General features: G+C 43.0%; 1 protein-coding gene across 3 annotated transcripts in view; it reads right to left on the reverse strand.

The window, feature by feature from the left end:
* The window catches only part of LOC147031453 (EH domain-containing protein 1-like), a 77,411-nt gene extending 56,264 nt beyond the window's left edge, over positions 1–21,147 (reverse strand). For 2 of the 3 annotated variants that reach the window (XM_085863426.1, XM_085863424.1), the window contains exons 1-3: positions 20,984–21,147; positions 20,451–20,853; positions 14,910–15,007 (exon numbers count right to left, since the gene is read on the reverse strand). In XM_085863426.1, the coding sequence (XP_085719552.1) occupies positions 14,910–15,007; positions 20,451–20,851 (499 nt within the window). In that variant the 5' untranslated portion in view covers positions 20,852–20,853; positions 20,984–21,147. Of the gene's footprint in view, positions 1–14,909; positions 15,008–20,450 lie in introns of all 3 variants that reach the window. The other variant, XM_085863425.1, reaches the window with a different exon arrangement.
* Positions 21,148–21,418: the final 271 nt, after the last annotated feature.

A 21,418-nucleotide genomic window follows, 5' to 3' on the forward strand; every position in this document is an offset into this window, starting at 1 on the left:
GTGGAATTTCATCTCAATATTAAGTGAGGGGGTCAAAATATTTCCGCTCATCAAAAGGTTGAAACAAGCATGACTTTTATTCCGATGGAATCAGGAAGCTCACCCACTGCTGTGGGAAAATGTGACTGGGTAGATTTTTTTATCCCCCACCCCCACAGACCAACGTCTGTGCCAAGTTTTGCTGGTGAATGGTTTTCATAAAGATTGCTTCATGGTTAGAACAAAAAATTGATTCTCATCACAACAGGATGGGGAGTGGGAGCAGTAATGTAAAAAGAGGAACTGCAGTTGTTTGCAACATGGGTAAACAAGGGCTGAAAGATGTGACAAGGTGCCAGATCGTGGGATCCCATGCAGCTTGTCAATTTTTGAATAAACTATTTAAGATGTGATATTCATGATTGTGTGTCCCCACCCACAATGGAAAAGGAAAACTTGAAAAATCAAATCTACAAACAAGGAGACATTCAGACAAAACATCAACAACATAAATGGAAGAAGCATTGGATCACTTGTGTAACACCAGACATGCACATCATGGAAAATTATAAACAATAATCATAACATATGCACAAGATTAATATACTTCATGTTAAGAACAAAAACTGATTGGCATAACCGATTTCAGCAGTTTGGCATCCAGACTCTTGTATCCCCTTTGCAAGCTCCTACATTCAGATGAGAATCAAATATTGGACTATATGTGCATGGGAGAGCAGAAAGGGTCAAGATGCTGATGGGTGGGATTGGGTGGATACGTGTGTGTATATATATATATATATATATATATATATATATATATATATATATATATATATATATATATATATATATATATATATATATATATATATATATATATATATATATATATATATATATATATATATATATATATATATATATATATATAAGCTGTTGAGCATGTGAATACATGCATCCATCATCAACATAACATTTCACTAAATTACCCCCCCCCCACCAACCCCCTTTTGTTTTACAACTCTTGTTTCTTTGGAGATTATCACATTGATAAAAGCCTTACTACCCAACTATCGCAACAAGCAAAACTTTTCAGTGGTTATAAAAACAAATTGGATATTCAGTCTCCTCACAGCAGATTATGGACAATGTAAAAGCTTCAAGCCACCATCACTCCACATTCTATCCCAGAACCCTTTACTTTTACAGATGAAAACTAGAACGGCACTCAGTAGAGCGTGTACCTCTGCCATGCTGAACCATTTTAGGTTTTGTATCCAACTGATATGCTGGATCTGAACCAAAATCTAATCTGCTTGTTCTAGTCAGCTATTCAACTCATCCACAACTTTTTGAAATATCATGCTATATATCATTTTTGGCACCATCTCAATGTTGGGAAAATAAAAATAAAAATATCACAAAATTCTAGTATCTGGATCTTCACCAAAATCTAATCAATTTGTCCTTGACACACACCCAACCTGTCCACCAAGTTTTGTCCAAATCTGCCCACAACTTTTTCAGATATGCTGCTCAGAAAAACAACCAAGACAAACAGGGATGAAAACACCCTCCATTCACCTTCGGTGGTGGAGGTAATAAAGGTGATAATGTTTTTTTTATTTTTTTTTTTAAGTTATATTGCACACAATAATTGGACGATGTTTAAAATACACAAATGTGAAAGTTTTTTTTTAATGCAGCCCATGATATATTATAGAAGAGAAGAATAGGCAGTTAACTTTTAGGATTCTGAGTGCTTACCAGGCCAAAAAGAAAAGAAAAGAGAAAAAAAAAGGTTAAGGATTGGCAGGTTTATCATTCATAATAAGGAGGTTAATCATTGAATTGAGAGTTCACTTTACTTCTGCATGAGTTAAATTGCAAAGTTATAATCAGTCAACGAGAAAGGTTGTATTCCTACTTTGTACGAAAATTTACTATCCAGGTATGTAGGGTTGTTAAATCTATACTTTGCTCAAAATGTTTCGTTTAACAAAAAAACAACCTTCAATCACTGACCAGCTCAAACTCGAACATAAAGCCTTGGTATTATAAGCATTGCTTGGTCCAAGTTTTATCTACCAATAGTTTTCTGCTGCCAGTCGACATACGTATTGTGTATATATATATATATATATATATATATATATATATATATATATATATATATATATATATATATATATATATGTATATATATATATATATATATATATATATATATATATATATATATATATATATATATATATATATGTATATATATATAGAATTCAGCCCTACCAGTAGTTTACCCCCATCATATTGCAAACCGTTGGAATCCTCTTGGAAAAAGGAGATGCAAGAAAACACTTTCAAAACTACAGGATGCCCAGCCTGGGATTGTGCAGGCATAAACATCTGCACTACCGTAGAAACACAGAAGTTACTTAAAATATTTGATTTTCAACAAAATTATATTATCAGCTTTAATAACGAAGAGGCAGTGCAGTATCAAGTCAAGTTCTTGCACACACTGGACACACCTGAATTATTCAGTAGTAGTGTTATTATTATTCAGTCGAGTAGTCATTATTGTGTAAAATTTCCCTATTGTATCGTACAGTCACCTCCACGCGTTTGCGTAACGCAATTTTGAAATAGTGCATAAGAATAATCAACACTTATTTTTGTTATGTGCGCAGACTATATTTGAAATAACGTGCTTCAACACTGGCTGGAGTAATTTGTAATTTACGAGATCATGTGGCCATGGTGTACAGAATGCATGGGCAAAACCAACCTCAAGCATGGGAAGAAAGCATCAGCATCTTCTTCTCACGCACAATTTTGAAGATTTGTCCAGGTGAACTTTGTCTTGTGCATATGTGATCTCTGCAATGTCTTGTGTTTTTTTTACTTTTTTCATGGTGTTACACACCTTTGCAGACCAAAATGTCCAATAACCATCCAGCTACATCCAAGGATACCTCCAAACCCAAGAAGCAGCAGAAGGTTATCATGATTGACATCAAATTGGAGGTTATTGAATGCCTAAATAGAGGTGAGCATGTCATTGAAGTTGGCTGCATGCTTGGTTTAAGCGAGAGCACCATCTGGACCATCAGAGACAATGCACAGAAAAACCTAAGAAAGTGCCAAATCTGGGACCTCAACGAGTGCCAAGAAGATGTCTGATGCAAGGAGTATGGTGATGGAGTAGATGGAACGCATGCTGAGCATTTGGATCAAAGACCAGAATCGATGAAATATCCCGGTCAGCATGCTTTTGACCCAGGCCAAATCTCGTTCCATGTACAAAGATTTGGTGAAAAATGAAAGTGAGCCGAAGGCATTTCGTGCTAGTTCTGATTGGTTTGCCAACTTCAGGAAGCAAAACAGCTTCCACATCATAAAAATGACAGGCGAAGCTGCTTCCACTGACCAGGATGGTGTTGCTGAGTATCAGCGCACTGAAGGAGATCGAGGGAGAGTTATTCCACGTCGACGAGACCGTACTCTACTGGAAAAGGATGATGGCAAGGATGTTCCTATCTCAGAAGAAGGCGGCACCTGGGTTTAAGGGTGTGGAGTATCAATACACCCTTCTGTTGGGAAGCAACGCCGAGGGCAATTGTAAATTGAAGCCAATGATGATCATCTCTCCACCAATCCCTATGCACTTAAACGATATGTGAAGGACAGGTTCTCTGTCCATCATTTTAATAAATCCAAGGAATGGATGACTGGAAAGATTTTCTGCCAATATTTTCCAGGCAAGATGCATGAAAAGATGTGCGAATATTGCCGGAAGGAAAATCTCGACTTCAAAATTATCATCGTCCTCAACAATGCCTCCAGCCATCCACCATCCATATGTGACCTGAGCAAGAACATCAAGATTGTGTTTCTCCCTCCCAATACAACTTCTTTCAATTAATGGATCAGGGGATGATAGCATCTTACAAGACCTAGCACCTCAGGGAAACATTCACCGACCTAGTCAAAAGCACGATAATCAAAGCAATGATGCCTTCCTCAAACTCAAGGGGTGGTGACATCCATACACATCTTAGCTTACCCCACCGATTATGGGATGTTGATCCTGGACATTGATGCAAGTCAGGAAGAATTGGGTGCAGTTTTGCCTCACACGGGGGGGGGGGGGGGTGTTACAATTGGGTCATGAGTAGGCTAAGCAAAATTATTGCACCATGCGTAGAGTTATTGGCTATGATGTCTGCAATGAACCATTTCCACCCATACTTGTAAGGGTGGTTTTGAACTGACCATTCCTCCTTGCAATGGCTCTTATGATCCAAGGAAACTGAAGGTCATATTATAAGGGGGTTGAAAAAGTTCCAGTAGTAAAATTTTAATGTGACCCACATTGACATGAAGGCTCATGGGAATGCCGACAAACTTTCTCAAAGCTCTCATTGAGAAGTAAACTGTAAATTTTGTACGAGATATGAGGACGAGACCAATTGGCAGACTCTGCCCAAAATATCCTAGTCCCTGAAGGCTGGGCAGTAGGGGCAGTTTATCCACGAACCACAGATGAGGAATTTGGCATGAAGCATAACCCAGTAGGAAGAACCCGTGCTGGGACCAGTGTATGAGTGGGTCTGGGTAGGTAAGAGACCCATTGGGGAGGAAGTCACCCCCCCCCCCCACAAACCGCAGAGCATGAACAAAAGCATACCGGGCTCAATGAGAAACCAAGGCAATGAGAGACATCTTGTGTTGCAAATGGGTGGAAATGCCCTCAGAGAAAAATTCCTGGCTGTTGATAGTTCCAGATCAATTCAAGGCCACAATTTTGGAATAAGTACACAGCATCTGCCCTGGCAGCCATTTGGCGAGGACAAAAACAATATCTCTGGTCCGCCAGCAGTTCCGTTGGGTGAATATGGGGTGCAACATACAGGAGTGGTGTCACCGACACATCCATCGGAACCATTCTCTGTGCAGATCATTGGTGCTACCTAAGCAGTCTCCTGGGCTATTGGGCACAATCCTGGACAGGTTGCCACTCCAACACAGGATAACAGCAAGCTGGTACTCGTTTTGCCGACCTCAGGACGACAGGCTGAGTCAACCCCACCTGGTATTAATTCAACAGCAAGCAGCATTTGAACTCAGGACCCTAGGATCCCAAGCCCATCACTCCAGCCATTAAGCCAACACCAAGCATGTGTGACACCTGTGCTACCAAAAAAAAAAGGACTGGCACAGAGGATGAGACCCCCCCCCTTCACTTGCACCAAATGGGGGCTCTCCTTGAGTGGGTAGCTATGGACATTTTAGGACCACTGCCCCCCACTCACCATGGTAATAGGTGGATAGTCATAATTATGGACCATTTCACCAAGTGGCTGAGGCCTAAGCACTCCTCAACCAAGACGCCAGGGTTGTGGCACAGGCCTTCGTGGAAGGATTTATGTCGGCACAGGATTCCGGAGGTGCTGCAATACCGATCAGGGCTGAAATTTTGAAAGTCAATTGCTAAAAGAAGTGTGCAGTCTGTCAATTTGGAAAACCAGGACATCGCCCTTAAGGCCACAATCTGACAGGATGATGGAAAGGTTTAATAAAACTTAAAACAACAAAACCTATTTACCACCAACCATCATGATGACTGGGATGAACGTCTCCCATATTTGTTAATGGCCTCTCAAACTAATCAACATGGAGCCACCACATGAAGCCCAACACTGCTCATGTATGTGCATGAGCTACGGGCTCCAGTCAATTTGCTGTGCAGTCAGACATCAACTCTGCCAGACGCCATCAACTCCGCCTGACGCCGATGCAAGAAATGAAGTGCAGCTACGACCACCGGAGCCAGGCGAGCAAGTACTCCCATGGATGAAGATTTAGTTCTTCAATACCCTGGGGAGGAAGAACAGATGCTCAAAGCTCACCTCGCTTGGTGCAAGGTGCACTTGGTGCCTGGTGCACCTTGGCAGGCCCAGGGGTCATCTTGGTGCAAATCAGTGACGGGGGTAATTAAAATCAAAATGGGGCCACGGCCCTCCCCCGGATCATCGATGCAGACCACCTGAGACCCTACAAGGGCGACGAAACACCCTCATGGATCACGCCAACCCTCGAGGCGGAGGAGAGGTAGACAGAGCACCTCCAGAAATGCAGAGGTTCACCTGAGGTAGTGCAAGAGTAGTTGTGCCAATAAGGGCATTAAAAGTGGTCCCTATTTGGGCAAAGGAGCACTATCGAGCAATAGATGAGGTTGGGGGGGGGAGGGGTACCCTCTGGCGCTGGGAGCTAGTCGGCCAGAGTAGGCTGTGGGTCCAGGGGACCATTTGTTAGTGTGTATCATAGGCACGGGTATCCAAGGGAAGGGGCCCAGTGTACCAACTACCATGGTGGGTATTGGGGGGGGGGGAGAGCCAGAGAGGGCCTCCATAGTTCAGAAAGAGAGCAGGTCGGCTTGGAGGTGGCCTCGGAATTCCAGGCGTGCCATAGGGTGAGTTGAGCAGGTGGGCACACCTGCCAGTGAAGCCACACTGCACAGCCATGGAATTGTGCGAGGACACGAAGGAAAATTTGTGGGTCAGGCCCAAACTAGTGATGAGCACCAACGCAGATGGGAATTATGGTTGTTAGAACCCCCATAGTTTGGAGACAGGTATATTGGAAAGCCCTGGGGATAGTTTAAAGGTTGATAAAGGATAGGATACATTAGGATACGTGTATCCCTTTACACCATCCACCTCTTCATTGATCGTAGGCAGCTGGACTTGCCCATTGGGAATGCCGAGGACCTTTGAGAGTTGGCCTGAGGCTGCATTGGGGCTCATGGCAGATTTACTTGTCTCTCCTCTTAAGTGGATCTTCGGGGATGGGATAAGGAATTTTGCCAGGGACCAAATATTTGTACAGAGTTCGGCATTTACAATGCCATTAGGGGTGGCTAAACAGAAGTTATTTTATTTTTGTTAGAACTTAGTAAGTGGGGCATGGACAAAGACAGGCATTGGCCATGGGATTGTGGGGGGGGGGGGGGTTGCAAAATGTTGCAATGATAATTATGACATCATATATCACATGGTGTGGCAGCCAGGTTGGAAAAAAAAAAAAAAAAAAAAAATTGGACCTCGATCTCCGAAAACTGCACCAAAGAAGAAATTGAAACTCATCACATGGCACGTACTCATGGGGAATGTGATTATATATATATATATATATATATATATATATATATATATATATATATATATATATATATATATATATATACATATATACATATACATATACATACATACACAGTCGCGAATTCGTGCCCGCCGGAGTGCGATCGGCCAAGTGACTCGAATCGCGGCACGTCGCCCACTGGACGGACAATTCTGTCATGACCCTCTCGGACCAACGCCTTTCAGCCTCACCACGATCGTGCCAATCGGCCACCCGCGTGGGATAGGGTTGTTCGCCAAACTCGACCTACCTAAGTACCCACGCGGATGGTAAACCGGGCGATCGCACCTCGCCGCAGGTCGACTCCGGACACGGGCCGCTTAAGCAGTCCGTTCCGTACTATCGGGATAACCGAGCGGTGTTATCGTCGGCCTCGACGGTTCCGATTACTTATCGGGCGTATTAAGCCCACTACGAACCCTTTACGTGAAGCAAGATGGAGATTCAACAAAGGGAAGGACGCAGCGAAACGGGGAACAAGTTCACACAAGCACTTTATTCACAGACACAGAGCACACATATACAGCCAAACAGAATCAGGAATGCACATATATCAATTTAAAACAACAACAACAATGCAGAGCTACGACCGAATACGCGAACACGGCAACACTTAAAACAATACTACTTGATGAACGGCGCCACCCACAGACATTTACACAAAAAGCAAAGGAAAAGGAAAAAGAAGTCACGACTTCCCTTTTCGTGGCCGGTGAGCCCCTCTCCCATGACCGTCAGCGCGGTCGCGCCTGGCCCCGACCTCTCTCGCGGCCGGCGAACCCTCTCCGGCACTCCTCGGCCGGACGCGCAGGTCCACCTCACAACCGGCGCTGCCGAGTCTCCAGTCCGTGCCTTCGCGACAGGCCGCTCACCAAGCCACGGGCACAGGACTTCCCCCGACAAGACGAGCAGACAGGAAGCCTCGAAGAACCAACTCAACCCGAACCAACAACTCCTCAAGGTCCGTCCTGTCCGCCTTTTGTAGCGCGTGGCTCCGCCCTTCGCTCCGCCCTTCGCTCCGCCCTTCGCTCCGCCCTTCGCTCCGCCCCGTTTTGGGCCCTGCCTCCCTTCGAGCTTCTTGGAGAAGCCTCTCGAAGGGGGGCGTGACCTCTCGCTCCCCCTCGACCCCACGCCGTGCGGGGGCCAGGGGTGTCAGTCTTGGCTCAGAGCCAGGGAATTATTCCCCCAAAAAAGAGGCCCCCACCTTTTCTCACCTTTGACCCCCAGCTCGGATCGCACTTCCCCCACACCGAGTGAGGAGAATTTCGACGGGAGAAACAGGCGGGAAAACCCGAGCATCGTTGTTGGTTTTTGTTTGTTCCCGGAGATCGTAACCGCACAGGGCCTACTGAATGGCGAGTCGCGAAGATGTGGTAGCGAAGATGGTGGAGGTGGCGTGGTTGGCATGGTTGTTGAGATGCTGTTTGTTCGAAATAAAAGACAAACAGAAAAAAATTGCTAACTCAAAGCATCGCAGCCCGGATGGATCACATAAATTCCCTCTATACAACGGGTTTGGGCTAACTACACATGTACTTACAAAGATATCTCACCTACGGGACCTGAATGGTGGTTTGCGAATTTCCACAACCGTAACACATACACATTATATATATATATATATATATATATATATATATATATATATATATATATATATATATATATATATATATATATATATATATATATATATATATATATATATATATATATATATATAAATATATATATATATATATATATATATATATATATATATATATATATATATATATATATAGTTGCGGTTCTCGGAACCGCATGCATCCAACATATAGTGGTCCCAAGACAGTTATTCCATTAGTATTCATTCAGTTAGCCCTTCCATTATATCTCGTGGGTATGTGGGACAAGATGCATTGTGTAAGGCTATTAGTTGGGTCCAATTCCATTTGCTATTCTTTCATCTAAATTATTTTACCTATTTCACATATGACCTCTCCATGCAAGCATGTATGCCACAGACCGAACAGTGCCATTACTCGAGGGCCTCATGAATGTATGGTGAGTCATCAGCAGCCCCATTCAAACCTCACACCGTTCCCCAACAAACGTTTCACCCAGACCCTCACCATACTCAATGCTACAATTTTCATACAAACCACAACCCCTCCTAAAAATCCCCACAGTAACTTATGCTCAACCTCACCAAAAACACTTCAACCACCCCCAACATGAACACCATTGAGTTTCACCCACCTCACTGCAACCACGACCAGTCGGCACCCCAGACGGTCACTGCCATCCTTTGGGATGCCAGGAAATGGAGGACATGAGTTGGAAAATATTGGCGTGTAGCTCGAAGTGCAAGTATGCGCTGGGGTCCATTCAACGTCATCTGGGTAACTACCTTCATTTAAAGCCCAGCACATGTGCATAGTCGGAGAGCACTCCCAAAAACCTGTGCCCCATGTTAATCTCAAAACTCCGTTGCGTGGCCGAGTCAGTAGGTAAATGAGGCCATTTTGGGGGAGGAACCTGCATGCCTATAGCACTTGGATATGCCTGCAGGGCATTTTGATAAGATTTTTGGCTGCTCAAAATAGCTGAAGAGCTGAGGACAGCTGTCACAAGAGGTGAAGTCACAAAAACAGATAAAGTCTTGCTCACACACAGATGTGAAAACAACCTCTGTCCACCTTAGGTGGCGGCAGAGAGGTGAAGTCTCAAAAAAAATTACAGTATCCAGATATTCACCAAAATGAAATCGCTTAATCCTCGATACACACTCAAGTTAACCACCAAGTTTCGTCCAAATCTATCTATATCTTCGAGACATCTTGCTCACACACAGATGTGAAAACAACCTCTGTCCACCTCAGGTGGCGGCAGGAATAAATCGTTCAAAACAACTTCATATCATTGAAGGAATTTGGGTGGGGGGGGGGGTGGGGGAGGAGAAAAAGTGAGCAGGTTCAAGAATATCACAAAGGTGTTAAAACAGAAATGGGGGCATTTTTTCGAGTTTTTCTTTTTTATACAAGAAAATGCCATGTTGCTGGTGTCATAATCAAAGCAAGAGATGATCAAACCCATTGACAGATTACACCCCAAGTTTGAACTTTGCAAGGATGCAAGTCAAATTCAGAAGAGGCACTTGTGAGTGGGATGAGGCATTAACAAGTTGGGAGGACATCTCTGCCCAAGTGCACGTTGTACACAGCCCCTGCTCGGCCTCGAAGTACACGTTGCTGACAGAGAGATAAAGACCATAAGCCAATGGCAGGTCACAGAGGGGGCTCAGGCAATTTGGAAAGAAAATATCTTTTTTCATGGTATTCTATGTATGAGGGCCAGTCAATAAGTAACCTTAAATGGCAATATAAATTTGAGAAGGTAATGTGTGTAGTTGTCGATGACATGTTATATCCATGGGTAAGAATCATGTTTTGCCCGTTTTAGATCTGGCAACATTGAGTGTATGACGTCAGTAGAGCAGTTCCAAGATGGCGAATCCCTTAGAAGCATGCACCAGGGAGGAGCAACGTTCTATCATCCCATTTCTTGGCAAGTGAGGGTGTGAATCCGTGAAATCCATTGCAGAATGATAATGCAACATGGTGACGCATTGTTGCGGTTCTCGGAACCGCATGCATCCAACAGATACCAAGTGGTACCAAGAGAGTTATTCATTAATATACGTGTAGATAGTACCTTCACTTTTGTCTAGCGGGACAACAGGGGCGTGCGTTGCGATGATCTAATAGCTAGGTTTGCTTACATCATTTCATTTTGAACATCATTTCTAAAAAAAATTTCACACCCTCACTGCGCTGCGAGATGGGTCCTCAGCAAAAGACCAAACAGGCACTACACCCACAACCCTCCGTACAAAACAGCCTGCCAAACGCACTCGCAGCAGCAATTTCCACAACACAGGAAACGCACCCAGCATGACGCCCACGCTGCACGGAACGCGTACCGAAGCCGATAATAGAAAGGCAACCCCATGCCATGTTGCACGGGATGCGAGTGTGCAAGGCACAAGCGGCACGTTCCTTTCAACCCATTTCTGGCCTAATATCGAATGGGTTTCATCCCACGCACACGATAGCAGAATCAGGCGAGCGCTGGCCACGTGCGTAATGGCGGATCGGAACGGAAGATGTTATACGGAAAGTGCTCTCAAAAGGCAGACCCATGTGCCGCTCACGACACTTTGTTATCGTACAGAGCCGGGCACGAATGGACACATCTTACTATCTGTGTATGGGTTCGCCATAACATCTTACCTTCTCGCTTCTATGGCCAGCGAAGCTGCGATCGGGCGGGGGCATGTTGTACAGCTTGGGCCATGTTGGCACAGACGGAGCAGGCACGTTGGCCAGCGCTGGTCAGGGGTGCCCGAGACAGACGCTGCCCTCGGCCAGTCATCAGGACACGGCCCGGGGGTTCTTGCAAAGTGATTTATGGTGCGGAGTTCGGTGTGGGCGATTCGTATCATGTTGTGAGGTCAGAACGGGACATCTTTGCAGCGTAGGGTCATCTTGCCCGAAATGGAATGTTGCAGTTTCCGGCCATCGCGGCGCAGGGGGTTTCCAATTGGGTGCCAAGCAGAGCACACAATTTAGGTGACATCACAAAGTTTCGGGGTGGCCACCCACCCCACGTCGCGGGGCCTATAAAAGGTCCGAGGGGATCCTTCTTTCTCTCTCTGCTGCCCTGCCTCACCTTCAGCTCAAACTTGACCTCGACTCCACCTTCTGTCATCACTGGGCTCCTCCTATTCCACACCCACACGACACCGACTCCACCCTCCCAACTCAAGCCCCATCCTTCACGCCCAGTCTTGACGAGAGCTGCCCAAAGCGAGAGACGACACGCCGGCTGTCAGGGTGGGGCGGGGGGTACCGCGCCACTCCCCCAAAACGTATTGGTGGCACGTTGGGGTACCGCGTATCAGTTATACAAAGGTACGGAGAGACTGTAGCCTCAACTCCTCTGTGTGTGTGTGTGTGTGTGTGTGTGTGTGTGTGTGTGTGTGTGTGTGTGTGTGTGTGTGTGTGTGTGTGTGTGTGTGTGTGTGTGTGTGTGTGTGTGTGTGTGTGTGTGTGTGTGCACCTGTTTATACAAGTAAGCCTGCAGAAGATAGCTATTATTTTTGGGTTAGGTCTGCTCTGTATCTGCTTTTATAAGTTGCTTGTCTAAGGCTACACCACACCTCTCCCATCTCTGCTTGCACACCCCAATAAATCTTGATCGTACTACATACCTTTCCTCACTCATTGAAAATAAATTAGAAATGTTCCCTGCTCGTTTTTGTCTGTTCTTCCATTGATCCAGTATGGTCTGAATCTGAGCTTAGCCGGGACTTTATTCCCAACAATCCGTTCCTTTTAGCCGGTACGTCCTTGGCAGTGTCGCTCGGCTGCATCAGATCCGGTAAAGTGATCCGGTTCAGACAAAGGCTTACCGAGGGCGTTCCCTCGTAATGAAATCAAAGACGGAGGACCCAAAGTCACGTGGTTGAGTTATTGCCGTCCACGGTTGGTTAAGCCACCCACCGTGTCATGGAATTATCCGTGTGCGACGGCCTACAATTCCGGGGAGTCTGGTGGGAGCTGAGATAGCTCCCCCCCCAGTAGTCTTCTCACCCGACCCCCAGCCCGCAACAGCATGTTTATTGCTACAGCAGGTGTACGACTTGGACAGGAAGTTTAAAAGTGGAGTGTCCAGTGTGGCAGACGCTGCTCGCATGGACCGGCCTCACAGCCCACACAACAGAAATGGTTGCAGGAGCTGAGTGCGTGCCAAGGGAAAAACCATCGCATTACGTTGGATGAATTGTCTCCATTTACTAAAGACACCAAACACATACAGTGACAGTATGCTCAGGGGATGCAAGACTAGTCCTCAGAAAGAGAAATGAAATTAGCATTAGCCATGGTTCAGCACACCACATCAGTCACAACATGCTGGGGTTCCACAAAGTGTCTGCAAGGTGGGTGCCGAGACAACTCACACCCAAACTGACAACTCCACTTTTAAACTGCCTGTCTGTCTGTCGTATACCTGATGCAGCGATAAACATGCGTTACCATATCACATATTCACTCTGCGATGGATTTAATTTGGATTCACACCCTCACTTCCCAAGAAACGGATGACAGAAAATTGCGCCTCCCTGGTGCATGATTAAGGGAGCAGTCATCTTGGAACTGCTCGACTGACGCCAGACGCTCAATGTTGCCAGATGTAAAACAGGCAAAACATGACTCTTACCCATAGATAAAACATATATTGTCTACAACTACACACATTACATTCTCCAATTTATATCACCATTTTAAGTTACTTATTGACTGCCCCTCATTTTCAGAGGGCAGGAAACAGTTTCAGTCGGTCAGGGCACTTTTCAAAAGAGGTAGGAAGCCTTCGAAGGGAAGCATGGATAGAGCACCCTTCTGGTTTCCTCAAGCTAAGAACCAGATCTCAATTTTTAGCAGTGTCTCATGTAGCGAACGCTGCTCATAGAGCTCGGCGTTCTTCTTCTTGTTCTTGTGAAGACAAAACCTTTACCTCTCGAACTCAGCTCCTGTATATACACAAGATCTGGATCTCATTAAATACTAAGCACAGTACACATCCTCACATTGACGGTGCCTTTTGAGAGCATCTATTATGGACTTTTAAATATATTCGGACATTTGCTTTAAATTTTACGTTACCATTTAAAGATTATTCCATTTATCGTATTGTAATTTCGTAAATACACTAGATATCGTAAATACATTATGACGGGTCTCGCTATTGGCTTCATCAAGGCACGTGGCAAAATATCAGAAGTTGTTTTTTTTGTTAGCCAATAAAACCTTGAGGACGCTGCTCTTGGACACATTTGTCCTTGTTTAATTTTTTTTGCTGTGGCTTGTACATAGAATAGATACAAGCACGAGACAGGTAGGTGCAAACCCAATTACCAACCATAGCCATGACATAAGACACCAAATTAATGAATAATGTCCCAGCCAATCAAACAGTGATCTTGAACCAGACCATGAGTTTGTCCCTCCACACTGCACAACTCACTACTCGAATTTTTATTTTTTATTAACCTGCATTTATTTTTACAAATAGCCAGCCTCTACATTCTATGGTTCCATAGTGATCCCCCCCCTGCCCCAACACTACAGATGATGCAAAACAGGCTCTTCCTGTCAATATCATCAAAGGTGCTATTAGCAATAATGCCTCGCTAATTTGGTGTCTTATGTCATGGCTATGGTTGGTAATTGGATTTGCACCGACCTGTCTCGTGCTTGTATCTATTCTTCAATGTACAAGCCACAGCAAAAAAATTAAACAAGGACAAATGTGTCCAAGAGCAGCGTCCTAAAGGTTTTGTTTGCTAACAAAAAAAAGCCACAACAAAACCAACTCACACAGAGTGCCACAAACACTGGACATATGCCAAGTGCTTTCCTGTCCAATCTTTGGAGCTGCAAGACAAGCAAAATCAGACAGCCATGGCATTTACTAAAGACACCAAACACATACGGTAACAGTATGCCAAGGGGATGCAAGACCAGTCCTCAGAAAGAGACAGCATTTTGATAAACAAGTCAGCACAAAAATCTGAGCAGTTACAACCTCATCTCAAGTAAGGATACAAATGCGTACTCATGTGGATGGAAAAATAAATAAAAAGCCACAATTAACCAACTTTGATGTAATCGTACCTCTGCAGATCCTTTGCTTCTCCCCGGAGAGAATGCCTGGCGAATCAATGAGGCTAATACTGTCCAGGACTTTATTTGGCATCTGGGAACACTGGAATCTATTGTGGAGATATATGTACAAGACAGACAGACAATGCTGCATGTGAACACAAACATTATACATCAACTATAATACAAATGCAATCCATCAAGCAATGACACTCACTTCGACTTGTAACCATCTACTTATGTACACCACATCAAGTCTTCCCCCTTCCCCTCACCGGTGTGTGCGATATATATTTTTCCTTCCCTCATCTTATTCCTATCCCCACACCACTTCAGTCTCAGTTCACCTCCACTTTTGCAGATAATATGTACACAGTGTAGCCTTTTAAGCTACAAAATAACCCCACGTAGCCTTTTAACCTACAAAATAACCCTACTGCACTTTAATATACATGTGTACAAGATGCACCACACAATGCATTAGACCGAATGAGAAGTTGGCATGTTCTTCAATAAAACTCCAAAGGGATACAGGAAATGAATGCATTGCGGCATCAATTGGAACAGCTGCATTTTCATGTGGACAGGTTACTTGGCTGCTTGTCGTGAGGAGAGGCCTACACCAATAGGGATTCGAGACGAGGGCAGCTGGGAACAGGGTGATTTGGCATACAAGGAGCAGGGTAACAGGGAATTGAGAGATAGAAATTTAAGAGGGGTGCTGAGAGTGAAGGATGTACAAAGATGATCAGGAAAAGGTGGTTTTGGTGTGTCATCTTTCGGAAGGATTGAGAGGTTGGTGAGAATTGGGTTTTTTAACAAAAACAAAGTGTGAGAAGAGAAAAAGGAAGGACCGATAGGAATATCATGCAATTGAGAGACAACTACGAGGTAACTGGATTGGCCATTATAGGGACTGCCTCGTGGAAATGAAACTCCAAATCAACATTGAGAACAATGATTTTACCAAAAAATAAATAGACATTAAAAAAAAAACGTAAAGAACCAAAATCATAAACTTAGAGCATTCATAGAACAAGTCACCCCACAGTGTTGAAGTAGAAACTTCAATTGAAATAAGACGATTTTAAAGTTTGTTAAAATATATATATATATATATATATATATATATATATATATATATATATATATATATATATATATATATATATATATATATATATATATATATATATATATATATATATATATGGAAGTTTAGCACGACTGAAGCAGTCTTATAAATCACCCTATTTAACAAGTCCAAGTACTGCGAAAATGGAAGGGTTTTTGGAAGTGACAGGAAGGCGGTTTTTGTATCCTACGGTGTTAAAGTACACACAGTCATTCAATTTAAATAAAATAAAGATTGTACAGGTCGTATAAATTAATTAATTACGGAACTTACCGCCATGTGGATTACACCATCCTATCGAACACGTTACATTAGTAGTTTGTGCCCGTTTCTGTCCATTATGACGTCCTTAAAAACAGCATTTCCTGTTTGGAGTAATTCAATTTTGCTTGATTGCCAGGTAGGCAGAGTAAAAGAATCCTCTCACTCCTCCCTGTGCATGTGCGATCAGGACGAATTCGGAGACAAGGTACTGAAAAACGGTAAACTTGTCTTCCGATTAATGTTAAAAATATAACATTCAATATAAATTAAGTTGTTCCTCCAACATAAACTGACATTTGTGGAGAGATAGACAGACATGACCCAATTGCTTAACACAGATTTTCACTTCACATGCATGGTGTAATAAAAGACAGCATTTCATTATGCCTTGCTGATCAAGGGATATAAATTATATTTTAAATGCAAAACTTATAACCCAACTTCTTCGACATGAAAAGCTGCATATGTGCAGCAATTGTTTGTTATTTTTGTTTTTTTAACACAAAGATGAACTAGATTGAAAAGTTGATCTTTGTGCAGACTCTGGAATGGGGATGGCAAACTTGAACAGACAACCTATATTGTAAGAATATATAAATATATATATATATATATATATATACATATATACATATATATATATATATATATATAATCAACTTATTGGTAAAATAGGCAAATTTGTAGAACAAAAGGTCGCCCAAGCACGCTAATCGAGCCTGTGAGGTGCCCAGCAAGGCTTGAGACCACGGATGCTGTACAGAATCTGTGCATTCCTTACCTGGTTATGGTTAAATTCAACAAGCTTCAATTACATTAGTCATCAAAAAAAACCCTGCATATATTATAGATATGAAAATGGTTGATGCTTTAAAGGTCCCCTGACATGCCAAAGTCCATAAATTTCATTTATATATGTCCTAGAGGAGTTTTTAATCACGATTTCAGATCTGACTTTTTTTTCACAAAACTCATTCTGTAAAATGTCAAATTTAAAAAAAAAAGTCTTCGGGAACACCCCTAAAAATTCTCCTGAAAGGGGCGTAACCAACATGACGTCACGTACAGTATGTCAAAGGCTGCACGTTAATGACTCGGGTTGGTGGTCTACGTGATTGCATTGCCTTCCTGTGTGTTTCCACATTGGATTGGTCGACTCAATCGCTTCGTTCATTTCTGCTTTAAAAAAAAAACCGAACATTTGGTTTTGAGTAATGGATGGCATGGACTTTCATTTGTCTGGTAGCGACAGTGAGTGTGAGAGAAATGAAGGATTTTCGTCTGAATCACATGGAGAATTGTTGGATAATGTAGTCGTGGGAGGTGAAGTTCAGGCAGCTGGAAATGAAATACGGCCTTAGCAGTTCGAGCCCGAAGCAGGACAAGCAGAGAAAAATGGCGATGAAATTCCTGGAGTTCATGACGATCGGGAGGACATCGAAGGAAGACTTGGAAATAACTGGTTAGACTAAATCCTATTCGTAATTCAATAATGTAAATTCGACTTGCATACTGCTCGATATCAGAAATATTTCACCGAGGTGACGTGACCAGCGCAGCGCAGATGTTGCTTCGCGGCGAATTAATCACAAACAAGGCCGGCGCATGTCATCGGCCGTATCTCTCCGCGCATAAAAACGAAGCAACCTCGCTGTCCGGATACGATGGAAACTTGTGTGCAGAACACACCTTGCGATACAATTGTCTCGAGTAGTCTGATAAATCTGACGTTCTGTTGCATTTTTATTCCTACTGTTGTCATGTAGCACCAGTAGAAAACAATGAAGAAAAGAGAATAAAAGAACGCGACAGCACGTCAGATTTATCGGAAGAGTCGAGACTCCAGAGTTGACAAGTAACTTGTATTAGCATGCACACAATGTACAAGTCAATGCGTAAGAGTGAGGCTATGAGGCAGTGTAATAGGACAGATAAATTTGTCTTTCAGTTGTGCCAACAATTTTTTCACTGGAATTTTTTTTTTTTTAAGCCAAACCAAATTAAAATTAAAACTGCGAAGAGTCTGATCCAATATGAGGAAATTTCAAACCATGTGACATATATCATATATATATATATATATATATATATATATATATATATATATATATATATATATATATATATATATATATATATATATATATATATATATATATATATATATATATATATATATATATATATATATATATATATATATATATATATATATATATATAGATATCCCAGGGGTACTCGATCATATGCACCAAGTTTTAAATCATTTGGTTGAACACTATTGAAGAAGAGCAACAAGAGGTTCACCTTTCGTCCAAACCACATAATTGATGACTTCATCTTAAAATAAAAAGTTTTTTGCACCATGGGTATTCATAACTTGCCAGGCATCAAATCGATAACATTTGCAGTTTGAGAAAAAGTCAAGTTTTTGTTTCAATCTAAGCTGGTTGCCATAGTAATTGCAAAATCAAAATGTGGAAGAAAAATAAATAAATAAAAAGGCAACATTAGTTCCCATTTGCCCCAACTTTATCGAAGCATCAACTCTGGGGAAATAGCTTATTTTAGGTTACACCAACATGCAAAAGTACTCCAAGATGGCATCACCTATGACCAGTGCTGGATTAACTATTAGGCAGACAAGGCATGTGCCTTAGGGCCAGCCAAAAATTATTTTCACATTAAATATTTTGTTCTTTAATCAGTTCATCTTTTGTCTGGGTTCCATTTCCATGAGCCCGAGATCCAATTTAAATTTTTCAGGCCATTCTCTAAAATTTCAAAATTTGCCTTTGGGCCAGCCGAGGCTTAATCTGGCACTGCTTATGACATCAATTTTGTTTTATTTGTCATTGCCATACCATGTGTCCGATGGAAGCTAAATTTCATATTTAAGTTTGTATCGTGGTGGAGATGAGATTAAAAAAAAAAGTTTCATGCTAATCAGAAAAATCTATTTTTCTTTACCTCAACGTGGCTGGCAAACAGGTTCACCGATGACGTAATCTTACTTTTTTAAAAAAAAATTTGCACCGTGGGTCGTCGATCACAACCTGACATTAGTATTTTTATTACAAATCGATAGTATTTGCGGTTTCAGAGAAGATTTTTTTGAAGTTTTCGCTGAAATCCAAGCCGGTTGCCATGGCGATTGCAAAATCAAAACTCGGAAACAATATGCATCAGTTTCCATTCACCCCGACATGCCTGTGAAGTTTCAACTTAGAGCAGCTGTGCTGAGGATACAGCTTCCAAACGCATATGTATGTATATATATATATATATATATATATATATATATATATATATATATATATATATATATATATATATATATATATATATATATATATATATATATATATGGAAAGGATAATAATAAAATACTGATAACATGAGACCAAGCATTATGCTTGGTCTCGTAATAAATAAATGAATAACTAAAACTTGGAAGAAGAGGAAACTAAAAGTGAAATCTGAAAAGGAACTAACAGAGTTTGGGTCGTGCAAAAAACACACACACACACAGAATGTTCATTGTTAAAAAGCAAATAAGAGAGAAACGGACACTATTTATATTCAACCTCCAGGAGGAACAATCACGACCGGTCCACCCGCGTCTCGGTCCACCAGGCGCGGTCCACCCGCGTCTCGGTCCACCAGGCGCGGTCCACCCGCGTCTCGGTACACCCGCGTCTCGGTCCACCCGCGTCTCGGTCCACCCGCGTCTCGGTCCACCCGCGTCTCGGTCCACCCGCGTCTCGGTCCACCCGCGTCTCGGTCCACCAGGCGCGGTACACCCGCATCTCTCCGACAATTACCGTTTGCTTTGGACTTGTTGGAGAGCATCCGACGTTTTCTTTACGGGTTAATTGGTCGTTATGCTCCACGGGCCCAACATCGGATAAAATCGGAACCACCACGTCTGACGTGTACACACGACCCTCGAATAAAGAATCAAGACGGATTCGATAAGCGTTGCAGTCTTAATCAAATTCATAAGATCGTTTCGCAGCAACGACCCTCGGCTATTGGACCCTTTACGAGGCAATGGGAGCTCAACCCCACCCACCACTCAAGTGACTTGAGGAGTAATCACATTTACCGCCCTGTGGCACGTACCAACGACCAAGCCAGGTAACATCATCTACCTGTTGAGAAAAGCATTTCCGAAAGCGTTCAACTTGCGGAACGGTTTCTTCGGATCGACCACCAGGGCGTTCCCTGGAACAAGACCCTCGGTGTCGCCGCACATCACGGCGACGAACGAGTCGGTCGTGGGTTCCGGTCCGACCCGCATGCCCGGGAAGTCCTCCTCCAGGAGGTACCGAATGAAACTGGTCTTCCCCGTGGAGTACTGTCCCACGAGCAACACCATGGGCTTGTTGGCGAAGTCCGCATCCTCCAGGGACGGCGAGTGGAAGTGATGGAAGTTGTAATGGTCCTCAAGAGGCAGCAGCTTGGTGTAGTAGAGACTGGCGAGACCCTCGGTCACCGTCTGAATGACCTCGGGCTCCTGCTTCTTTGACTGCCGGTTCATCCAGCTGAACATTACTGAGCACACGCACAGGGATTAGGGGGCACGGAGACCGGAGTATCAAGATTTGGATTAAATAACGAAAAAAAAAAATTCCTTCAACCCCTTTCACAGAGAGAGAGAGCGATATGCTGATAGCAGACGTACAAGAAAGTAATTGAGACGATCAAGAACACGTCAGAGTCCAAGCTGTGAGGACGAGAGGGGACAGAAAGAAAAGGGAGGGGCGAGGGAGCTGTTAAGTGAAAATGATACGGAGCCCGCTCGGGCGTATTTATACATAAAAAAAAACAACTCAATTCCTCACGCCTGTTTGCTCTTCTTCTTCTTCTTCTTCTTCTTCTTCTTCTTCTTCTTCTTCTTCACTTTTGAGATGCGCAAAAGCCTCCTCTTCTTCTTCTTCTTTGTCGAAACCGCCTCCTCTTCTTCTTCTCTTATCTAAATACCTTCTCCTGATCACACCTCACTGAACGTCACACTTTGCTTTCCTTCATGTTGTTCATTTTCTCATTACAATTCTGATCCTCCGAGAGGAATAGAATCTGATCCTTCATATAAAATAGAAATGAGAGGATTCCTCTC

The sequence above is a fragment of the Eptatretus burgeri genome, chromosome 2, assembly GCF_056783735.1.
Source record: "Eptatretus burgeri isolate ZD-2024b chromosome 2, Ebu_testis_v1, whole genome shotgun sequence".
NCBI classification, from domain to species: domain Eukaryota; kingdom Metazoa; phylum Chordata; class Myxini; order Myxiniformes; family Myxinidae; genus Eptatretus; species Eptatretus burgeri.